The sequence below is a fragment of the Lynx canadensis genome, chromosome B2 (assembly GCF_007474595.2).
Source record: "Lynx canadensis isolate LIC74 chromosome B2, mLynCan4.pri.v2, whole genome shotgun sequence".
Classification (NCBI taxonomy): Eukaryota; Metazoa; Chordata; class Mammalia; order Carnivora; family Felidae; genus Lynx; species Lynx canadensis.
Window position 1 is genome coordinate 107,541,651 of NC_044307.1, and position 17,892 is coordinate 107,559,542.

Here is a 17,892-nt window from a genome sequence, read left to right on the forward strand (position 1 = left end):
AAGGAGAAGGCACTGAAGACTTCTTCTGTAATAGTCCAAGAAGGGAATAAGAGAAGTGATCATTTAAACATAGCAACTGAAGTGTCTTAAGTGTTCTTTACCTGGTTTCATCTTTCTACTACAAAACTTAAGAGCACTACAAAGAAACCATCCCAAATTTGGTTAATCAAAAGGCAGGACATTCCAGGGCGTGTGCAACTTTTGTCCCTTTGTAGCCTGCTTCCTCTACATGTACTAGGGAGAAGATTTAAAAAGAAGTCTGGTTCTACAGTGCACCTCCAAGCTCCCTAGCCTCTCTGCACTGCTTCAAGATTGGGAAAAACCTAGTTTACAGCAGAGGTTTCTCTGAGCAGAATGAGTGAATTAGGACTTACTTCTTTCAATTCAATTCATCCAATTTTCTCAGTTACCTTTCTATCATACCTACTAAGTTAGGTTATCACAACCTACTAAAGGTTCAGCACCCTGTGAACTACTACAATTCTGTGCAAAAATACCCGCTGGAAAAGTATATGCCTGATCCCTGTTCTCCTATAATCACAAAGCAGTTGAGAACTAAAATATAACAGGGGCGCCTGGGTGGCTCAGTCAGTTAAGCATCTGACTTCAGCTAAGATCATGATTTCGGGGTTCATGAGCTCAGCCCCCGAGTTAGGCTCTGTGCTGACAGCTCAGAGCCTGGAGCCTGCTTCAGATTCTGTGTCTCCCTCTCTCTGCCCCTCCCCGTCATGTTCTGTGTGTGTGTGTGTCTCTCTCTCAAAAATAAAATTAAAAAACTTTTTAATTAAAAAATAAAATACAATAGTCTTTTAAAAATTACATTTCCTATCTTTCAATCACTTGAACTGATAAATCACAAGTCTAGTTAAGTTGCTCTTTTCTGATTTGTAGTTCAGACATCATAATAATGCTTGTTTGGTTATGTGATTTGAATATACATAATCAAGACTATAAGCAGTCTTGCCCAAAACAAGAGTAAGGAAGGCACAAGGGATGTGTTAAGGATTCTCTTGTGAATGTAGCACAACAGGGTGTGTGTACGTTTTGGGACTATACTCAGATTTGTGAGGTTTCTAGATAAGTGATCTCCTTATCCTTCTATAGAATATATTCCTTTAATCTTTATTATTTTTATTAGTAGCAGTAATGAATAGTAATTTTAAATGTTTTCTCTAAGGGAAAGTTTGTAATTTCTGACAGAATTAATTTCAGAAAATTACTGTTTCAGTAATACTGTTTCAGAAAATATTGTTAATAAAAAATGGATGAGGGGCGCCTGGGTGGCGCAGTTGGTTAAGCGTCCGACTTCAGCCAGGTCACGATCTCGCGGTGCGTGAGTTCGAGCCCCGCGTCAGGCTCTGGGCTGATGGCTCAGAGCCTGGAGCCTGTTTCCGATTCTGTGTCTCCCTCTCTCTCTGCCCCTCCCCCATCATGCTCTGTCTCTCTCTGTCCCAAAAATAAATAAACGTTGAAAAAAAAAATTTTTTTAAAAATAAAAAATGGATGATAGAATTTACAGAAAATTCTACAGATAATTGCTTTCCCAGTTAAAATGAGCTGTGGAAATTATCTTGGAATAGAAAACATTTCCAGATTAAAAAAAATGTACACATTTACATGTTACTTTAGGGGATACACACCCATTTTATTTACATGTGATATTTTATAAAGTGCTTTCCTCAAACTGATTAATAAATCTTGATACCCAACTTAATCTTTTTAAAATAAGCACACCTCTATTTTATAAACCTAATAGATTTCAAACACCACCAAAACTTTATAAATAACTTTACTTCCACTTTCTCATTTCATAGATGAAGAAATGAGAAGACATGCACATGGCCAACATATACATGAAAAGGTGCTCAATATCACTATCAGCAAAATGCATATCAAAACCACAATGAGGTTATCACCTCACACCTGTGAGAACGGTGATCAAAAAGACAAGAGATAATAAGTGTTGGTGAAGATATGGAGAGAAAAGAACGCTTGTGTAGTGTTGGTGGGAATGTAAATTTATGCAGCCACTATGGGAAACAGTGTGGGTGGTTCCTCAAAAAATGAAAAATTAAAAAATTCTCCTTCTAGGGGCACCTGGGTGGCACAGTCGGTTAAGCGTCCGACTTCAGCCAGGTCACGATCTCGCGGTCCGTGAGTTCGAGCCCCGCGTCAGGCTCTGGGCTGATGGCTCAGAGCCTGGAGCCTGTTTCCGATTCTGTGTCTCCCTCTCTCTCTGCCCCTCCCCCGTTCATGCTCTGTCTCTCTCTGTCCCAAAAATAAATAAACGTTGAAAAAACATTTAAAAAAAAAAAATTCTCCTTCTGGGTATTTATCTGAAAGAAATGGAAACACTAACTCCCCAAAATATATGCACTCCTATGTCCACTACAGCTCTAATTACAACAGCCAAGACATGAAAGCAACCTTAAGTGCTCACTGATGATTGACTGGATAAACAAAATGTGGTACATATACAACACAATATTATTCAGTCATTAAAAAAAAAATGGAATCTTGCCATTTGTGACATGAATGTACCTGAAGGGCATTATGCTAAGTGAATTACGTCAAAGACAAATACCATATGATCTTTTACATGTAGAACCTTAAAAAAAAAAAAAAATCACGGGGGCGCCTGGGTGGCGCAGTCGGTTAAGCGTCCGACTTCAGCCAGGTCACGATCTCGCGGTCCGTGAGTTCGAGCCCCGCGTCAGGCTCTGGGCTGATGGCTCGGAGCCTGGAGCCTGTTTCCGATTCTGTGTCTCCCTCTCACTCTGCCCCTCCCCCGTTCATGCTCTGTCTCTCTCTGTCCCAAAAATAAATAAACATTGAAAAAAAAAAAAATTAAAAAAAAAAAAAAAAAAAAAATCACAGATATAGAGAACTGACTGGTGGTTGCCATGGGCTGGGGGTGAGCAAAATAGGTGAAGGGAATCAAAAGACAAACTTCCAGCTATAAAATACATAAGTCATGAGGATGTGACTTGTACAGCATCATATACACCATGATGACTATAATTAATAATATTGTATTATATATTTGAAAGTTGCTAAGAGAAAATCTTACAAGTTCTCACAAGGGGAAAAAAAATGGAAACTATGCATAGTGAGGGACGTTAACCAGACTTAAATTTATTGTGGTGATAAGGTCACAAAACATACATAGCAGATCATTATGATGTAGAATTGACACTAATGTAATGTTATATGTCAATTATATCTCAAGAAAAAAAAAAGAAGAAAGGGAAAAGAAACTAAGACCCAAAGAAATGAAGTATTAAATGACAGGTAGAAAATCATCCAGGTTCTGAATTTGATAGAACCAGAAATAAAATCCAAGACCTCATACTCCAGAATTACTGTTTTTTCCAATTATACTGTGCCAGTCCCCATATCTGTTTCAAGTTTCTTTAAATTAAGTATATTTTTCTTTATTTTATGCCCACTTAACAAATGAGAAGGAAAGTGAAAACTAAGTTAGGTACAAGATTTTAAATTTTCCATGTTAATCAGCCTCAAGTCTTTGTTTAACTTTTGTTTATCCAAACAATACTTTGGGAGTTTATACCTTTTATAAACTTGTAGCAACTTTTATAAACTTAGTAACTTGTAGGAAAGAGGAAAAACAAAACCATCTGTGTCTGTGGACACACTGTCATACACTTACTGCAAGTGTGCTACTGTACTCGTAACATCCACTGGAGGGAAGCAAACACTAGACTTTGAGCCATACCTGCACTGGTGTTTCATTTTCTTGTCGAAACTCTTCAATTTGCTGCTGTTGCCAAGGAGCTAAACTGTAAGAGTCCTCTGTAGTTCTATTTTCCAATGGGTTTGTCCGCAACTGCTCCGTAAGCCACATCTGTGTCCTCACAGAAGGTTGAATGGGGACTCCACCTACTGCCTGTTGACCAAGCAGTAAATATTTCGGAGGTTCAAATGCCTCTGCATTTGTCATAATGGGCTTGCTTTCAGGTAAGGCACTGTATGTCATGTCTAAGGTCTGTCTCCTAAGGGTGGAGGAGGAAGCTCTAAAGTCGTCTTTGCTACAGCTCTCAAATTTATATTTGCAGTCCAGAGTTGACGATCGTTTTTTATTTATTTCCTTGTCTTCTAGTTTAAGCATCTCCATACTATCATGTAAGCAGCTAGGCCCAATTGTTCTTAGTTGCGAGGTTAAAACCTTGCCTCTCCCTGTCTTTTCCAAACCACTCCTTGACTCTTCAGTGTGTACAATGCCACCCTGGCTGAAGTTATCCGGGGCAGTGAGTTTGGATAAAGATGACCATTTCCGGAGGGGCCGGAAGTCCTTCATGTCTAGTGAAGAGTCCTGTTCTCCCCTACTGTGGTTTCCCAATGCTTGCATGAGGCTAGTACTCCATTTTGAGCCATCTGACGTCAATGATTCCCTGTGTTTGGAAACTGTAGCGCTGGAGTTAGACGGCATGACATGGGCAGTAGGAAGAGTAACCAACGAACGACTAGGCTTAAAAGATAATGTGCCACTTGAAGTTGAATGATCTGGAAAGAGAAAAGAATGTCAAATTAGTTATAATTAATGGGGGTGGGGGGGAAGGGTCTAAATGTGAAATGCCAAAACAAATATCTGAATATGGTTTCCCAGCACAAGTTTTTCAGAGATACTTTATCAAAATGAGTTTATCATCATTATGTTTACCTGAAATAAACCAAACATACTTTCAAATATTATTTTCTAAAAATGGATACACAATGGAATATATGCCCATTTACTATCTACTTACAGATGACAAAGGACTAGAAAACAGGTTTATAGTCACCTTATTTAATTATTTTTACTTTTTTAAAAGAAAAATCCATCTCCTCACTGAGAGGTCTTATTCATCATCCAGCCCAGAAATAACTTTACCAGAAAATGTATTTTTCATGGTCTTTCCTGAACTGTGGAAATCTATGCCACACTTAAACATTTTAGCACCTGCCCAAACTCTAATTCAAATCAGAAATATGGGCAGGGTGCCTGAGTGGCTTAGTGGGTTAAACGTCCAACTCCTGATTTCGGCTGAGGTCATGATCTTGCACTTCATGAGTTCAAGCCCCATACCGGCCTCTGCACTAAAGGCTGGGAGTCCGCTTGGGATTCTCTTTCTTTCCTCCTCCTCCCCCCTCCACTCACATACACTGGCTCTCTCTCTCTCCCTCCCTCAAAATAAAAAAACAATGGAACATAATCAGAAAGCATTCCAGCAATATATTTGTGGATACAGAGTAATTCCTCCATTCCTAGTCTCCCTTAAATGGCATCATCAATGGTATGATTCCCAAGCTAGAACTCCTGGAGTCTACTTTAGATGGCTATCTTTCTCTGCACATTCACTAAATCCCTAAGTTGTAAGCCTTCACTTCCAAAATGATTACACAGCTATTGCCTTAGGTCAAGCCTTCCTGTGTTATTGTTCTACACACAGTAACAGTTTTAGAGGCTCCATGGAAACCCAAAGCACAAATAAAGACCTCTATATTCCATGAACTTACCATCAAGTTCCAAATTATCATCAAATGTGCCAACTTAAAATTAAAGATTATAAATTTTACCAGAGGAAGCTTCGAAATAGGATAGCAATTGAAAGTATGAAGGGAGAAGAGATGAGTAGTAAAAGGCAACCTTCAGAGTTTATTCTATATTTTCCATACTGTTTGGTACATTAGAATATATTTACTATTACTTGTTAGCACTGATATTGTTTTAAAGAAATAAAATAATGCAAAAAGAAATGATGAAAAGGTCATAAGAAAATTCACATTAAAAAGAGCTAGGCAGACTAATTCAAACAATGAAATTCCAGTAGGTCTTTACACAGAATTTCTTCACTTGGAGATAAAGAAGAAAAAATATTACAGATGGGAGAATACAAGCAAAAGTATTATAGTGAACGCTTATTTAACATGTTCAAGCTTTTCATCAGCTTCTGCAGAACCTTTTTATACTCATGAAAATTGCCACATTATTATAAGTCTAATCACACGAAATTAATTTTAGATCTCAAATTCCCAACATATTCTGCAACTATGATGCAGACATTAGAAGCACCAGCACAAGATTTCAGTTTGGAAGGGAGTCACTTAGAAAACAGGCTCCAGATGGACCCACCATTTTTGGCTGGCATAGGCAACAGCAGAGGCATCGGCCTTCCACAATGGGAGCACCACCCCAGAAGGGCAGCAACTGGGCAGCACTGGTGCTTGGTGGGGCTAGAGAAGTGACAGTTCTCAGAAATGATTTGAGGCATATTACCTGTAAGTTTAACCTGAAGCCTGGTTCTCCAGCCTTCCCCCAAAATTCTATGAGGTACCAAACACCCTTAAATAAATTCTTCATCTTCTCAATCAGGTCAGCAAGCTTCTTTTGCTGATTAAGAACACTAACTGATCAGAGTATAAAGCCAGAAGAATGTAATTCCCAAAGTAAATAACAAATTATCCCATTTGTCTGCTGTATGCAGTGTCAAGAAAAGTTGCTCAAAGGAGAAAATTAACATTTAGAGTTAAGTATATTGCTCAAGATCACATAGTAAGGAGGGTCTTTCAGATACTGCAAACCTGTATCTAATACCAGTGGCTGAACACTAGGGTGGCAGGGGTAGACTTCAGTCCTGCCCCCTATACCCAATCTCCCATCAACTCCACTACACAATGTTAAGAAAGAAAAATCTTTTGTTTGTTATGCAAACCTCGTTTCAGATAAATGTACTTGATTCCCTCACTCCCTTTCCAACCAGTCTGACACATCTTAGGTCATACCTATACAGAAATTCTAGAAATGGCAGTGCTTTGGATTATGTCATATTGCATGCAAACAAAATAAAGTGCCATGGAAATCTGAACTTGAACCATTAGATTCAAAGACTAGTATACTACACATTGCATCACAGCCAGCAAACTAAATTTTTTAAACAGAAAAAAAAAAAAATTGCTCAAGTCAATTCCTGAAAGGTAAAGGTGAAACAGTTATGTAAGTCTTCAAATGCCCAGGTAAGGAAAGAGGCTGGCCTTCATTAAGCAAGAAATGTGATACCACTGAAAGTTTCCAAAGGAGTAACATGATCAAAACCATACTTAAAATGATTATTCCAATAACACTGTTGAGGATTAAAGCAAAATGATTAGCCACATGAAGATTAACAGATTATTATGGTAATCAATAGAAAAAAGGAAGGGAATATGCTACTAAAGGTCAGTTCTAAATAGAAATAGGACAAACGTCACTAAAAGCCTATGAAATATCTGTATTAATACGTTATAGTATTAAATGTGTTTACCAACTATATAATTATGTGTATAGATACATAAACACACACGTTTGTGTCACTATTCCTAAACGAGTATTTGTATTAAAATCATTAAATATCTTTATTTTTTTAAGCTTATTAATTTTTGAGAGAGAGGGAGGAAAAAGGCATGAGCAGGGAGGGCAGAAACAGAATCTCAAGTAGGCTCCAGGCTGTCAGCACAGAGTCTGAAGTGAGGCTTCCGGCTTCAATGTTATGAACCATGAGATCTATGACCTGAGCCAAAATCAAGAATCCAATGCTTAACTGACTGAGCCACCCAGGTGTCCTGAATATCTTTAAAACTAAAAATTTTTTTTTTTATTTTCAGTTATTTACATTGAAAAAACTTAGTAAGTAAAGATAAAGTATAAGGTTAAATGTAACAGTTTTAAAACTAGTCTTTTTAGATTCAAATCCTGGCTCTCCCACTCAGTCACATGTGTTCAAACAACTTACTTAACCTTCTTGCATCACAGTCACCTCATCCATAAAGTAGACATGACAACAGTGAAGATTAAAAGAAAAAATTGTACAGAAAGGACTCAGAAGAATTCCCGGTACAAAGCAAAATGTTAATTATTATCACATCACTGAAATAGCTAAGTAAACATTATTCCATCATATAACAGACAAAAGAGTAAATATCCATACTATACAAGGAACTCCAATAAATTAAAACAAAACAAAACCTAACAAACCAATTTTAAAACAAGCAAAGGAAATTAGAAAGCAAATCACAAGAAATAAAAATAAATAATACATGTTAAAAAAAAAACCCAGATGTTCAAACTCATTAATAGTTAAAGTGTGTTCCCTATCCTATTCATAAAATTATTAAAGGCTATAATATCCTACAATAATGGAATCATAAATTGCTATAGCATTTGAGAGAAGAGGGGCAATCTGTCTATACATATCAATATTTAAAATATGCCAGCATATAAGTGAATGTATGTAAATATGTACCTATTTATGAGCAGAGAAATGGTATGAAAGAATACACCCCAAACTTAACAAAGGTACACCCTTCATCATGGAAAGAGGACATACAATGTCTTATTTTAATTTCTTTTCAAGGAGCATAACTTGACCATTTGGTCAAACTATTGCAAAGATGTTTTGGTTTGTGACCTCAAAGAGTTTAAAATATCTCAAATAACACTGTTACTTAAGTATGAATAATGTATCAGGTGACTGTCTCACTTTCCATGTCACAGCTGAAACCTCTGAGACCAGAGATCACTGCCTTGGCTGTTACTTATATCTGATAATGTGCTACTTTTCTGTCTTCCTGTGCTAGCTCAGTATTTCCCAACTGCATAGAAAATCAACAACTGGTGATAAAAACAAATTCCATATCAGACTAGCATTTACTCCTACAAATCTGAAAAAAATTGATGTATACTATTCAAATATTACACAGAAGATAGAATTTATTCCTAAAAGTCACTTATCTGAAGTTCTCAAACTTTAACACACTAAAAGTTACCTGAGATCTCTGAAGCCCTATTCTAAGAGATCCTGATTCAGTTAAGGTAGAGAGGGGACCAGGAAATATTACTGCTCAGTAAGTGATTCTCTGTTCTATTCACTACAACATCATTCCATCTGGGTCTGATTCCAGTTCTGAAGCCTTCAAGCTTAAATATCCCAACCTCAACCATCACCAGTATCTGAGTTCTAGTGTAAAAACTTACTGACTGTGACTTTCAGAATTCAGTACTGCCAAAACTAAGGATTAATTAAAGCTTAGTCTGTTAACACACATATGCACATACATACACATGCACATACAACATGAAATAATAAAGAAAAAATAAAAATTTGATAGTATGAATATCTAGAAAAGGGACCATTATTTCTCAGAAAGGAGTCCAGAAAAATATTAATTTTAACACCTTAAAAATGTTATTTTGCCCTAATGAAACACAGGCAATTAGGGGTAGACAAAATACAATTCCTCATGTGCTTTATTATACTATCTAATTGTAGACACAAATCTCAAATGCAAGTTATTACAATGGCATCTGGGCCACATCTAAGTCACCACAATGAAATCTGAAACCAGCAGAGTGTAGTCCTTTTAAAAGCCAGAGGACTGGGTCTATAGCATTCACAGAGAGCATAGTACAGCTAATGGTTTCAGACAGATTTCAGCTTGCAAGGGAAAAATATAAGAGGACTTCACTATAACCCGACAAGACAAGTGAATAATATTTAAGATAACATATTCTGAATTCTAAACAAAATCTCAACCTTCTGTTTCACTGTCATGTTATTGTTACCTGGAAATAGATGAATACATTGATTCTATCTTCTCTTGTATATAGAGATAGTCTCTCTCTGCCCTATCCTTTTTAAAGTTAAAAGGAAATGAATTCAAAAAAGACCACACCCTCCAGACCTATATTACAACAATAAATCACAAGTCTTCATAATTAAAAATTAATCAGGAAACTAACCCCATATCAAAATATTTTTATTTAACATAAATATTCTAACAAATTTTTAAATAAAAATTTTAACTCTAACCCAAAGGCAATAATTAAGTTTCATATGCCACCATGATACTTTTTTCCCTTCCTGCTAATGCTTTAATCATATCATACCAGAAAAAAACACATTTTTATGCCACATGTAACCATATCCTTTTAAAACAAATGAACATTTCTAAGCATTCCCTATATTTTTATAAATATTTAAAAATATTCTAAACTACATTCTGGTAGGAAAGGACCTATAGAAAGAAACTCAACAATAATTAAACCGAAGAATCTCCTAGGAATGAACCCTGTACAAGGAACTGTACTAGGTAGAAAAGACAATGAAAATACATTATTCACAAAAAGATGAATATAGCCCTTCCCCTCAGGTTTCATACTTTACCATTACATACACAGCTGCAAACCAAGACTAAAGTTTATCAGAAGGAAACTACAAAACAGCAGACAATGAGATGTGAGCCAGAGAGAAAAGGCAGACTATTCATAAAAGAACTCTCAAGATGACTGCTCTTGAGCAATAATGCTCAACAGCAATAATGGAATCTACAACACAGTGAAGTATTACCTTCAAAGGGTTAATAGTAAATAACTGGCACCCAAGAATTGTTTGGAAAGGCAAGCTATCTTTCAAGAATGAGGTCAAAATATATTTTCAGCTAACAAAAATGGAGCTTATCATCAACAGACTCACCAGAAGAGCTACTAAGATTCCTTTAGTTTCTTTCACATAGAAAACAAATGACCCCTGAATTATAAATAAATAAATAAATAAATAAATAAATAAATAAATAAAGGGCACCTGGGTGAAGTAGGTTAAGGGTCTGACTTTAGCTCAGGCCATGGTCTCTCAGTTTGTGACTTCAAGCCTCGCATCAGACTGTCTGCTGTCTGCTGTTAGCACAGAGCCTGCTTCAGATCCTCTGCCTCCCTCTCTCGCAGCCTGTCCCCTGCTCACACTCGCTCTCTCTCTCTCTCTAAAATAAACATTAAAAAAATTAAAAAATAAACAAAAATAAAAAGTTTTTCTAAGTAAACACATCTAAAAAATGAAGGACAATTGCATAAAACAATAAAATCAGTTGGGCTAAAAAAGATAGAATCAAAATATTTGGCAACTGTGACATACAACTCAAAACAGGGGTAGATCAGTATTCCCATGTTTTAAGGTCCTTATATTTATGAGAGGAAGACAAAGCTTCTAATCACCATTCTAGACAGTCAAGTTAAGGGTTGCATATTGTAACGTCTACATTAACAACTAAAGATAGGTAGACTTGGTACAACTGTAAAGCTAAAGTTGGACCCCTACCTTGCACAATCCATAAGTATTAACTCAAAATGAATCATAAGCCTAAATGCAACAGCTAAAACTATACAACTCTTAGAAGAAATCATAGGTGTAAATCTTCATGATGTTAAGTCAGACAGTGGTTTGTTTTTTTGTTTTTTTTTTACATACAATACGAAAAGCCCAAGCAACAAAAAAAGTAAAGATAAACTGGATTTGATCAAAATTTTTAAAACTTGCTGTCAATGAGACTAACAAGAAAGTAAAAAGACTACCCACAAAATGGGAGAGAAATTTTGCAAATCATTTATCTCATAGGGACTTGTATCTAGATTATATTAAAAACTCTTACAGCTCCATAAAAACACAAATGACCCAATTTAAGAATGGGTGCAGATTTAGACAGACATTTCTCCAAAGAAGATATACAAACTGACTTATGAAAGCATATGAAAAGATGCTGGACATCATGTAGTCATCAGGGAACTGCAAGTCAAAACCACAATGAGATACCACTTCATACCCACTAGAATAGCTATCATCAAAATGCCATATTAATAAGTGTTGGCAAGGATGTGGAGAAACTGGAACCTTCATACACCACGGTGGGAATGAAAAAAGGCCCCATTGCTTAGGAAACAGTCTGGCAGTTCCTCCAAAAGTTAAACACAGAGTTACCATATTACCCAGCAATTCCAATCCTGGATACATACCCAAAAGAAATGAAAACATGTTCACGGAGACATTATTCTTAATGGCCCAAAGCCAAAATAACCCAAATGGCCATCAACTGATGAAAAGATAAATAAACTGTGGTATTATCCATACAATATATTATATGGCAATAAAAAGAAATGAAGTATTAGTATATGCTACAACTTGAATCTTAAAAACATTATGCTTAATGGAAATCAGTCACAAAGGACCATATATTAGATGATCCCATTTATATGACTTGCCCAGTACAAAGATATCTATAGAGACAGAAAGACTGGTGGTTGCTTAGGGAAGATGAAGAGTGATAGCTAATGCATTTCTTTAACAGAGGCTAAAAATGTTCTAAAATTAGATCGTGGTAATAACTGCACAATGAGAATATATTAAAAACCATTAAATTGTATACTGAGTATACACTGTATATATGTGAACTATATGTCAATAAAGCTGAGTTTGTTTTTTTGTTTTTTTGTTTTTTAAGTTTATTTATTTTGAGAGAAAGACAATGAGCAGGGGAGGGGCAGAGAGAGAGGGAGAGAATCCCAAGCAGGCTCCCCACTGTCAGCACAGGGCTCGATCTTGTAAGCTGTGAGATCATGACCTGACATGATCAAGAGTTGGACACTTAACTGACTGAGCCATCCAGGCACCCCAATAATAAAGCTGTTTTCTAAAAACACAGGTAGTGTATAATTCTAATAAACTAGAAGGAAAACGGCATGAAGAAAAAATTCAATCAAAAGAAGACAAGAATAAATGGAAAAAAACCCGAGGCAAAAAGCATAAAAGAAAGCATACAATAGTTTTAAAATGCACCAGAATGTAATAGTCATCACAGTAAGTGAAAAGGTACCAAAAAAAAAAAAAAAAAACTGTTCAAGTAATTTTTTAATCAAAGATAAACCTAAAATATTAAGCCCTCTTTTGGCATTTTGGCATTATGTTATCTGTATCAAGTCTAAAAATAAACACAAAAAAGAATCATATAAAAATAACTGTCAAGAATGTTAGAAAAACTGTATGTCAAGTGTCAGTATCATAAAAATCATGCTTTCCTAAATTTCTTGCTTTTATTTAAGGATAGTGAGAAACTTGTTTCCTTACAGCCAAACGTATGGCTTATACTTTTAGTGATTACTTATGATAGCAACAGTATACAATTCTGTGCATAAGCTTTTCTGTGTATATAAAACAAAATGAAAACTGGTTTCAAAAAAAGAGGGCAATTCTGATCTCCAGCCAGATTATCAGCAACTTAAAGGACAATCTGAGGTACAGCTTAAAGAAGCCAATAACTTAGGGGCACCTGGGTGGCTCAGTCGGTTAACCGTCCGACTTCAGCTCAGGTCATGATCTAGCGGTTCGTGAGTTCTAGCCCCATGTCGGGCTCTGTGCTGACAGCTCGGAGCCTCGAGTTTGCTTTGTATTCTGTGTCTCCCTCTCTCTCTCTGTCCCTCCCCTGCTCACGCTTTCTCTCTTTCGAAAATAAATAAACATTAAAAATAATTTTTAAAAAGAGGCCAATTAATTCAAAACAAAACTCATTTTAAAAGCTAGTCAGTAAAAACAGCTTCTCTTTTTATATAAAAACTTAATTTTTTTAAATGCCTTCTAAAATTTCATTCAACTGTACCATTTTCTGGATATCTCACACTAGTTTTAAGATTATGTCTCACCAGGCAGTTTACCTGAAAAGAGCTATAAGTTATTTCTCTCCTGTAAAAATTTTCACAAATCAAATTACAACTTAATCTCTTAAATTACAATTATTTTTTACAATGCAAACTTTCTTAGAAACAAAACTTAACTATTACAGAACAGACAACAAATTACCCATCTATCCACCTATCTATCCTCTATCTGCAAGTCAGGGGAGACGTGAAGTCATTAATCTCCCTAAGCCCACGGCCATGTGAACAGCCTTTCCAGGTCAATAGTACATAGGGTCATCACAGGGAAGTAAAATGAACTTAATTCAGCTCAGCTTGGTCATCAGGCTCAAGCATTCATATTCTACTAGGCCAAGAAACAAAATAATAAAAACTGAGTGAAAAAAATGAATGGATGGATGAATGGATGAATGAGTAACACTGAAGGTAAAAATGAAGTCCATAAAGATACAAAATATACCTCAAGCAAACAATCCTCCTGCAAACCCAGTAGAGCTGTAATGCCATTACATGCCATGTTTAAGAATTTAAAATCCAAATATTTCATTTTAAGAAATAATGTAGATCAACAAGAAAACTAGAGATGGGAAGCAAAGGAAAAGGGTATTTGCATTCTTGCAAAAGAATGTAAATCGTTATTGTTTGAAGGCTGCCTTGAAATGATTTAATTTCACAAGCAAAAAAAAAATGTTCTGTGCATAACCTCTGACCTACTCCCATATGCAAATGATGAACTAAAGTCCATAAAGGTTAAATTACTTGACCAAGTACAAATCTCAAAATAGAATGCTGGTATCCTGTTTCTCAGTCTAGGGTTACCTAGACTATCCTAAATTACACCTCTCAAGGCTTCTTTCCCTCTAGTTTCTCCCTTCTGAGTACAGATATCTTAAACAGTGGGGTTAGGCAGAGCTCTGAACTTAGGTTTGAAGAATCTCAACTCTGTCACTCGAATAGCTATATAACCCCAGATACATTATTAACCCCCTCTAACTCCTTTTTCACCAGTAAAAAAAAAAAAAAAAGTTAATCATATTTTACCCTAGAAGGACTCTATAATAAAGAATCTTTAAAAATCATGTATAAAGTACAAAACTCCATATTGCAAAAATTTATGGTAGGTATTTTTATTAATGTTAAAGGCCAACTGACTGACTAATCCACTGTAGAATCTGGAAGCCAAGTTAACTGGAGTAACCATTATTACAGTCCTGAAATTTCCAAAGTTATGAACTGGCAAAAACATAGTATTATCCACCAATGAACTAACTGACCATTAATAAAATAAAACAAATATAACTGATTAAAGAATGACTTAAATATTATTTATTTCACCTAGAAAATAGGTATATAATTGTACCTACCGTATAATTTTTAATTAACTGAAATAATGTCCACTTCTTATCATCATGTCTTCTACACAGTAAATGCTCAATAAATATTACTATTGTTACAATGAAAGGGTTAAGAGGGAGCTGTCAATTTATTAAAAATATTACCAAGGGTGTGGGAATAAGCAGAGAAATAATAGCTGGAAGATTGCCATGTGTTATAATTTTTGGTTATATAAATTTGGTGCTGTGTACATGTGGGTTTTACCATTTTACTTTCTACTTTGGCAGATATTTGGAATTTTCTGTAAAAAAGGAAAAAAAAAACTAACAGCAAGAGAATATTTTACTTTAAAATGAGGTGTTTTAGGGGTGCCTAGGTGGCTCAGTTGGTTGAGCGTCCAACTTTGGCTCAGGTCATGATCTCGCGGTTGACGAGTTCGAGCTCCACGTCGGGCTCTATGCTGATAGCTCAGAGCCTGGAGCCTGCTTCAGATTCTGTGTCTCACTCTCTCTCTGCCCCTCCCCCACTCATGCTCACTTGCTCTTTCTCTCTCTCTCTCTCTCTCTCTCTCTCTCTCTCTCTCTCTGACTCAAAAACAAATATAAACATTAAAAAAAAATTTTAAATGAGGTGTTTTAGAGAAAACATTTTGCTAATCTAATAAAACCTAATCACTGTAATAAAATATATAAGCAAAAAGAGCCCTGGGAAATTTTTATGACATCCTCCAAAATTAGTGGCTGCCTAGAGCTGGGGGAATAACAGTGTTCTGGATGATGGCTAAGGAAGAGTGGGGCTTTTTTGGAGGTAATGAAAATGTCCCAAAAGTGATACTGGTAATAGATATACAACTCTGAATACACTTAACGCCACTGAATTGTACACATGTAGACCCCATGCCCAAAGTGGGGCTTGAACTCACAACTCTGAGCCCAAGAGTTGCATGCTCTACCAACTAAGCCAGCCAAGCATCCCTGAATTGTACCCTTGAAATGGCTGAATTGTAAAGTATATGAATTCCATCTAAATAAAGCTGCTTAAAAAGAATGTACTGTTTTCATCTCCTAAATGTCTCCTGAATAACCTCATTTTCTCCTTTCCCACTCTCTTTTTATGAACAAGTCACCAAGGCTCCTACCTGCAACACAGGTGGTCTCATTGCATCCAGTTTGGCTCTCTTCTGCTCCATCCCCAGAATCTCTCACCTTCTAGTCACTGACCATGCTGTTCTCTCAGCCTACTCTCCTGCCTTGTGCCCTGCCAGTTCCTACTTAACTTTTTGGGCCTCAGCTTAAACACCACTTCTGCCAGGGGTCCTTCACCTAATCCAGTGGATCTAGGTATACCCCCTACCATATGTATTTCATCAATCATACTGTTCCTATTTTAATGATAATTGTTTCCTGTCTCCTCCTTATGTACACAAGGAACACGGAAAATGTCTGTTTAATCCTAACCCCTAGCACAGCATCTCATACACAGCAGACACTCAATAAATATTAGCTATGTGAATAAATGACTGAACAAGTTCTTACCTTTCAAGGCCTTCATATCTTCACACGATAAAGATAATGCACCAACTGGTAACTTTTCTAATTTTTCTTCCTTTCTGATATATATTCACAGGATGACCTCAAAATTTATATTATTAAACAGTCCTATTATTTCTTAGTAAAAACAACTAATGAAGATATGATTAAATTGAAGTCCATTTTTATCAGTCCCTCCTTTTGAAATAAATGAGGTTAATTAGATAAGAAAATTATCTCTAATACAAATTAGCAGTTGGAAATTATCAAAGTAAAAAATTACTTAACTCTATTTGTACCTTTTTTAAATAAAATATATAAATATGCTTGAAAATCAGCCCCAAACAGACTGTTAGAAGCTACATTTAAAAACTCAGGTTTAAGAAGATTAAAAACAACAACAACAACATCAACAACACCAAAAAACACAACTGCCTAGAAGCCCTACCTCCCAAGCTTCATGTCATAAGGGAGAGGAAGATTGTCCTGTGGAAGGTGACAAAGCCAGCCTAAGTAAAAATAAGTTCTTTTATTACCACACGGTCCTATACTCCCAGTTTCCTCTTATTTCTTTCCCCCTTAATCACTCAACTCCGGCACCACATCTAGGTTATATCTACACAAGTGCTGCACACTTCAAAAACAACTCCCTTTCAAACTAATTTCTATGGTAACAGCAGCTATTTAACAGCCTCCAGGTCTCAGCAAGAAAACCTCAGAAGTTGGTGATCTGCCGGTGTGGCCTATGTTACTATTTGGTGGTCTTGAAGATGCATGTATCTTCAGGTCACAGATCTATTTTCCTACCAACCTGAATTGGATACCTCATGAACAAATTACCACACCTAAAAGGTCGTATCACTAATCTTAAATTAGTACCTCAACTTCTTGTTGAACAGAAAAACAAAACAAAACAAAACAAAACAAAACAAAACCAAAAACCCTCACACTCTTTTTAGCTTTATTTGAAATCTCAAAATACCATGGCGAAAAGCAAATCACGCAATCGTAATTTTAGAATATATAGTTCTGTACTAGAGTCCTATTCTGGCTAAGATTCTGATGTAATCCTCTCCCTCCATTTTGATCTTTTTCAATTCTCTGGTTCTTAAAAGACATGAAGTTTTCAATAAATACTTATTAAGTAATTAAGTAAATGAACCTCAAGCAGAGGAGCCAAGATAGCGGAACAGCATGGAAGTTTTTTGTGTCTCACTTTCATGAAATACAGCCAGACCAACACTAAACTATCCTGCCCACCTAGAAAACTGATCTGAGGATTAATAAGTGAATGAACCTCTCTAAAAGCTACATGTTGGAGAGGGAAAAAAAAGGAAAGCTACTTCTATATATGTAACGGTCATTTATAAAACTGGATATTTGTTATTCATACAGCACTTATATTCTGTATTCAATTATTCCATATCCATAGAGATTTTAAGTTTTTAAAGAATTAAAATAAAAAAGAATGCAAGTTATTTTTCAGGTGATTCATAGGATACTTTGAGGATTTAACAATGGCCAAAGAGTATTACT

The 17,892-nt window shown here is 35.9% G+C and overlaps 1 protein-coding gene across 1 annotated transcript in view; it reads right to left on the reverse strand.

The window, feature by feature from the left end:
• Positions 1-17,892, reverse strand: part of CEP85L (centrosomal protein 85 like) — a 173,712-nt gene that overhangs the window by 119,470 nt on the left and 36,350 nt on the right. Inside the window, exon 3 of the mRNA XM_030316238.1 lies at positions 3,737-4,524. Coding sequence (XP_030172098.1) covers positions 3,737-4,524 — 788 coding nt within the window. The remainder of the gene's footprint in view (positions 1-3,736; positions 4,525-17,892) is intronic.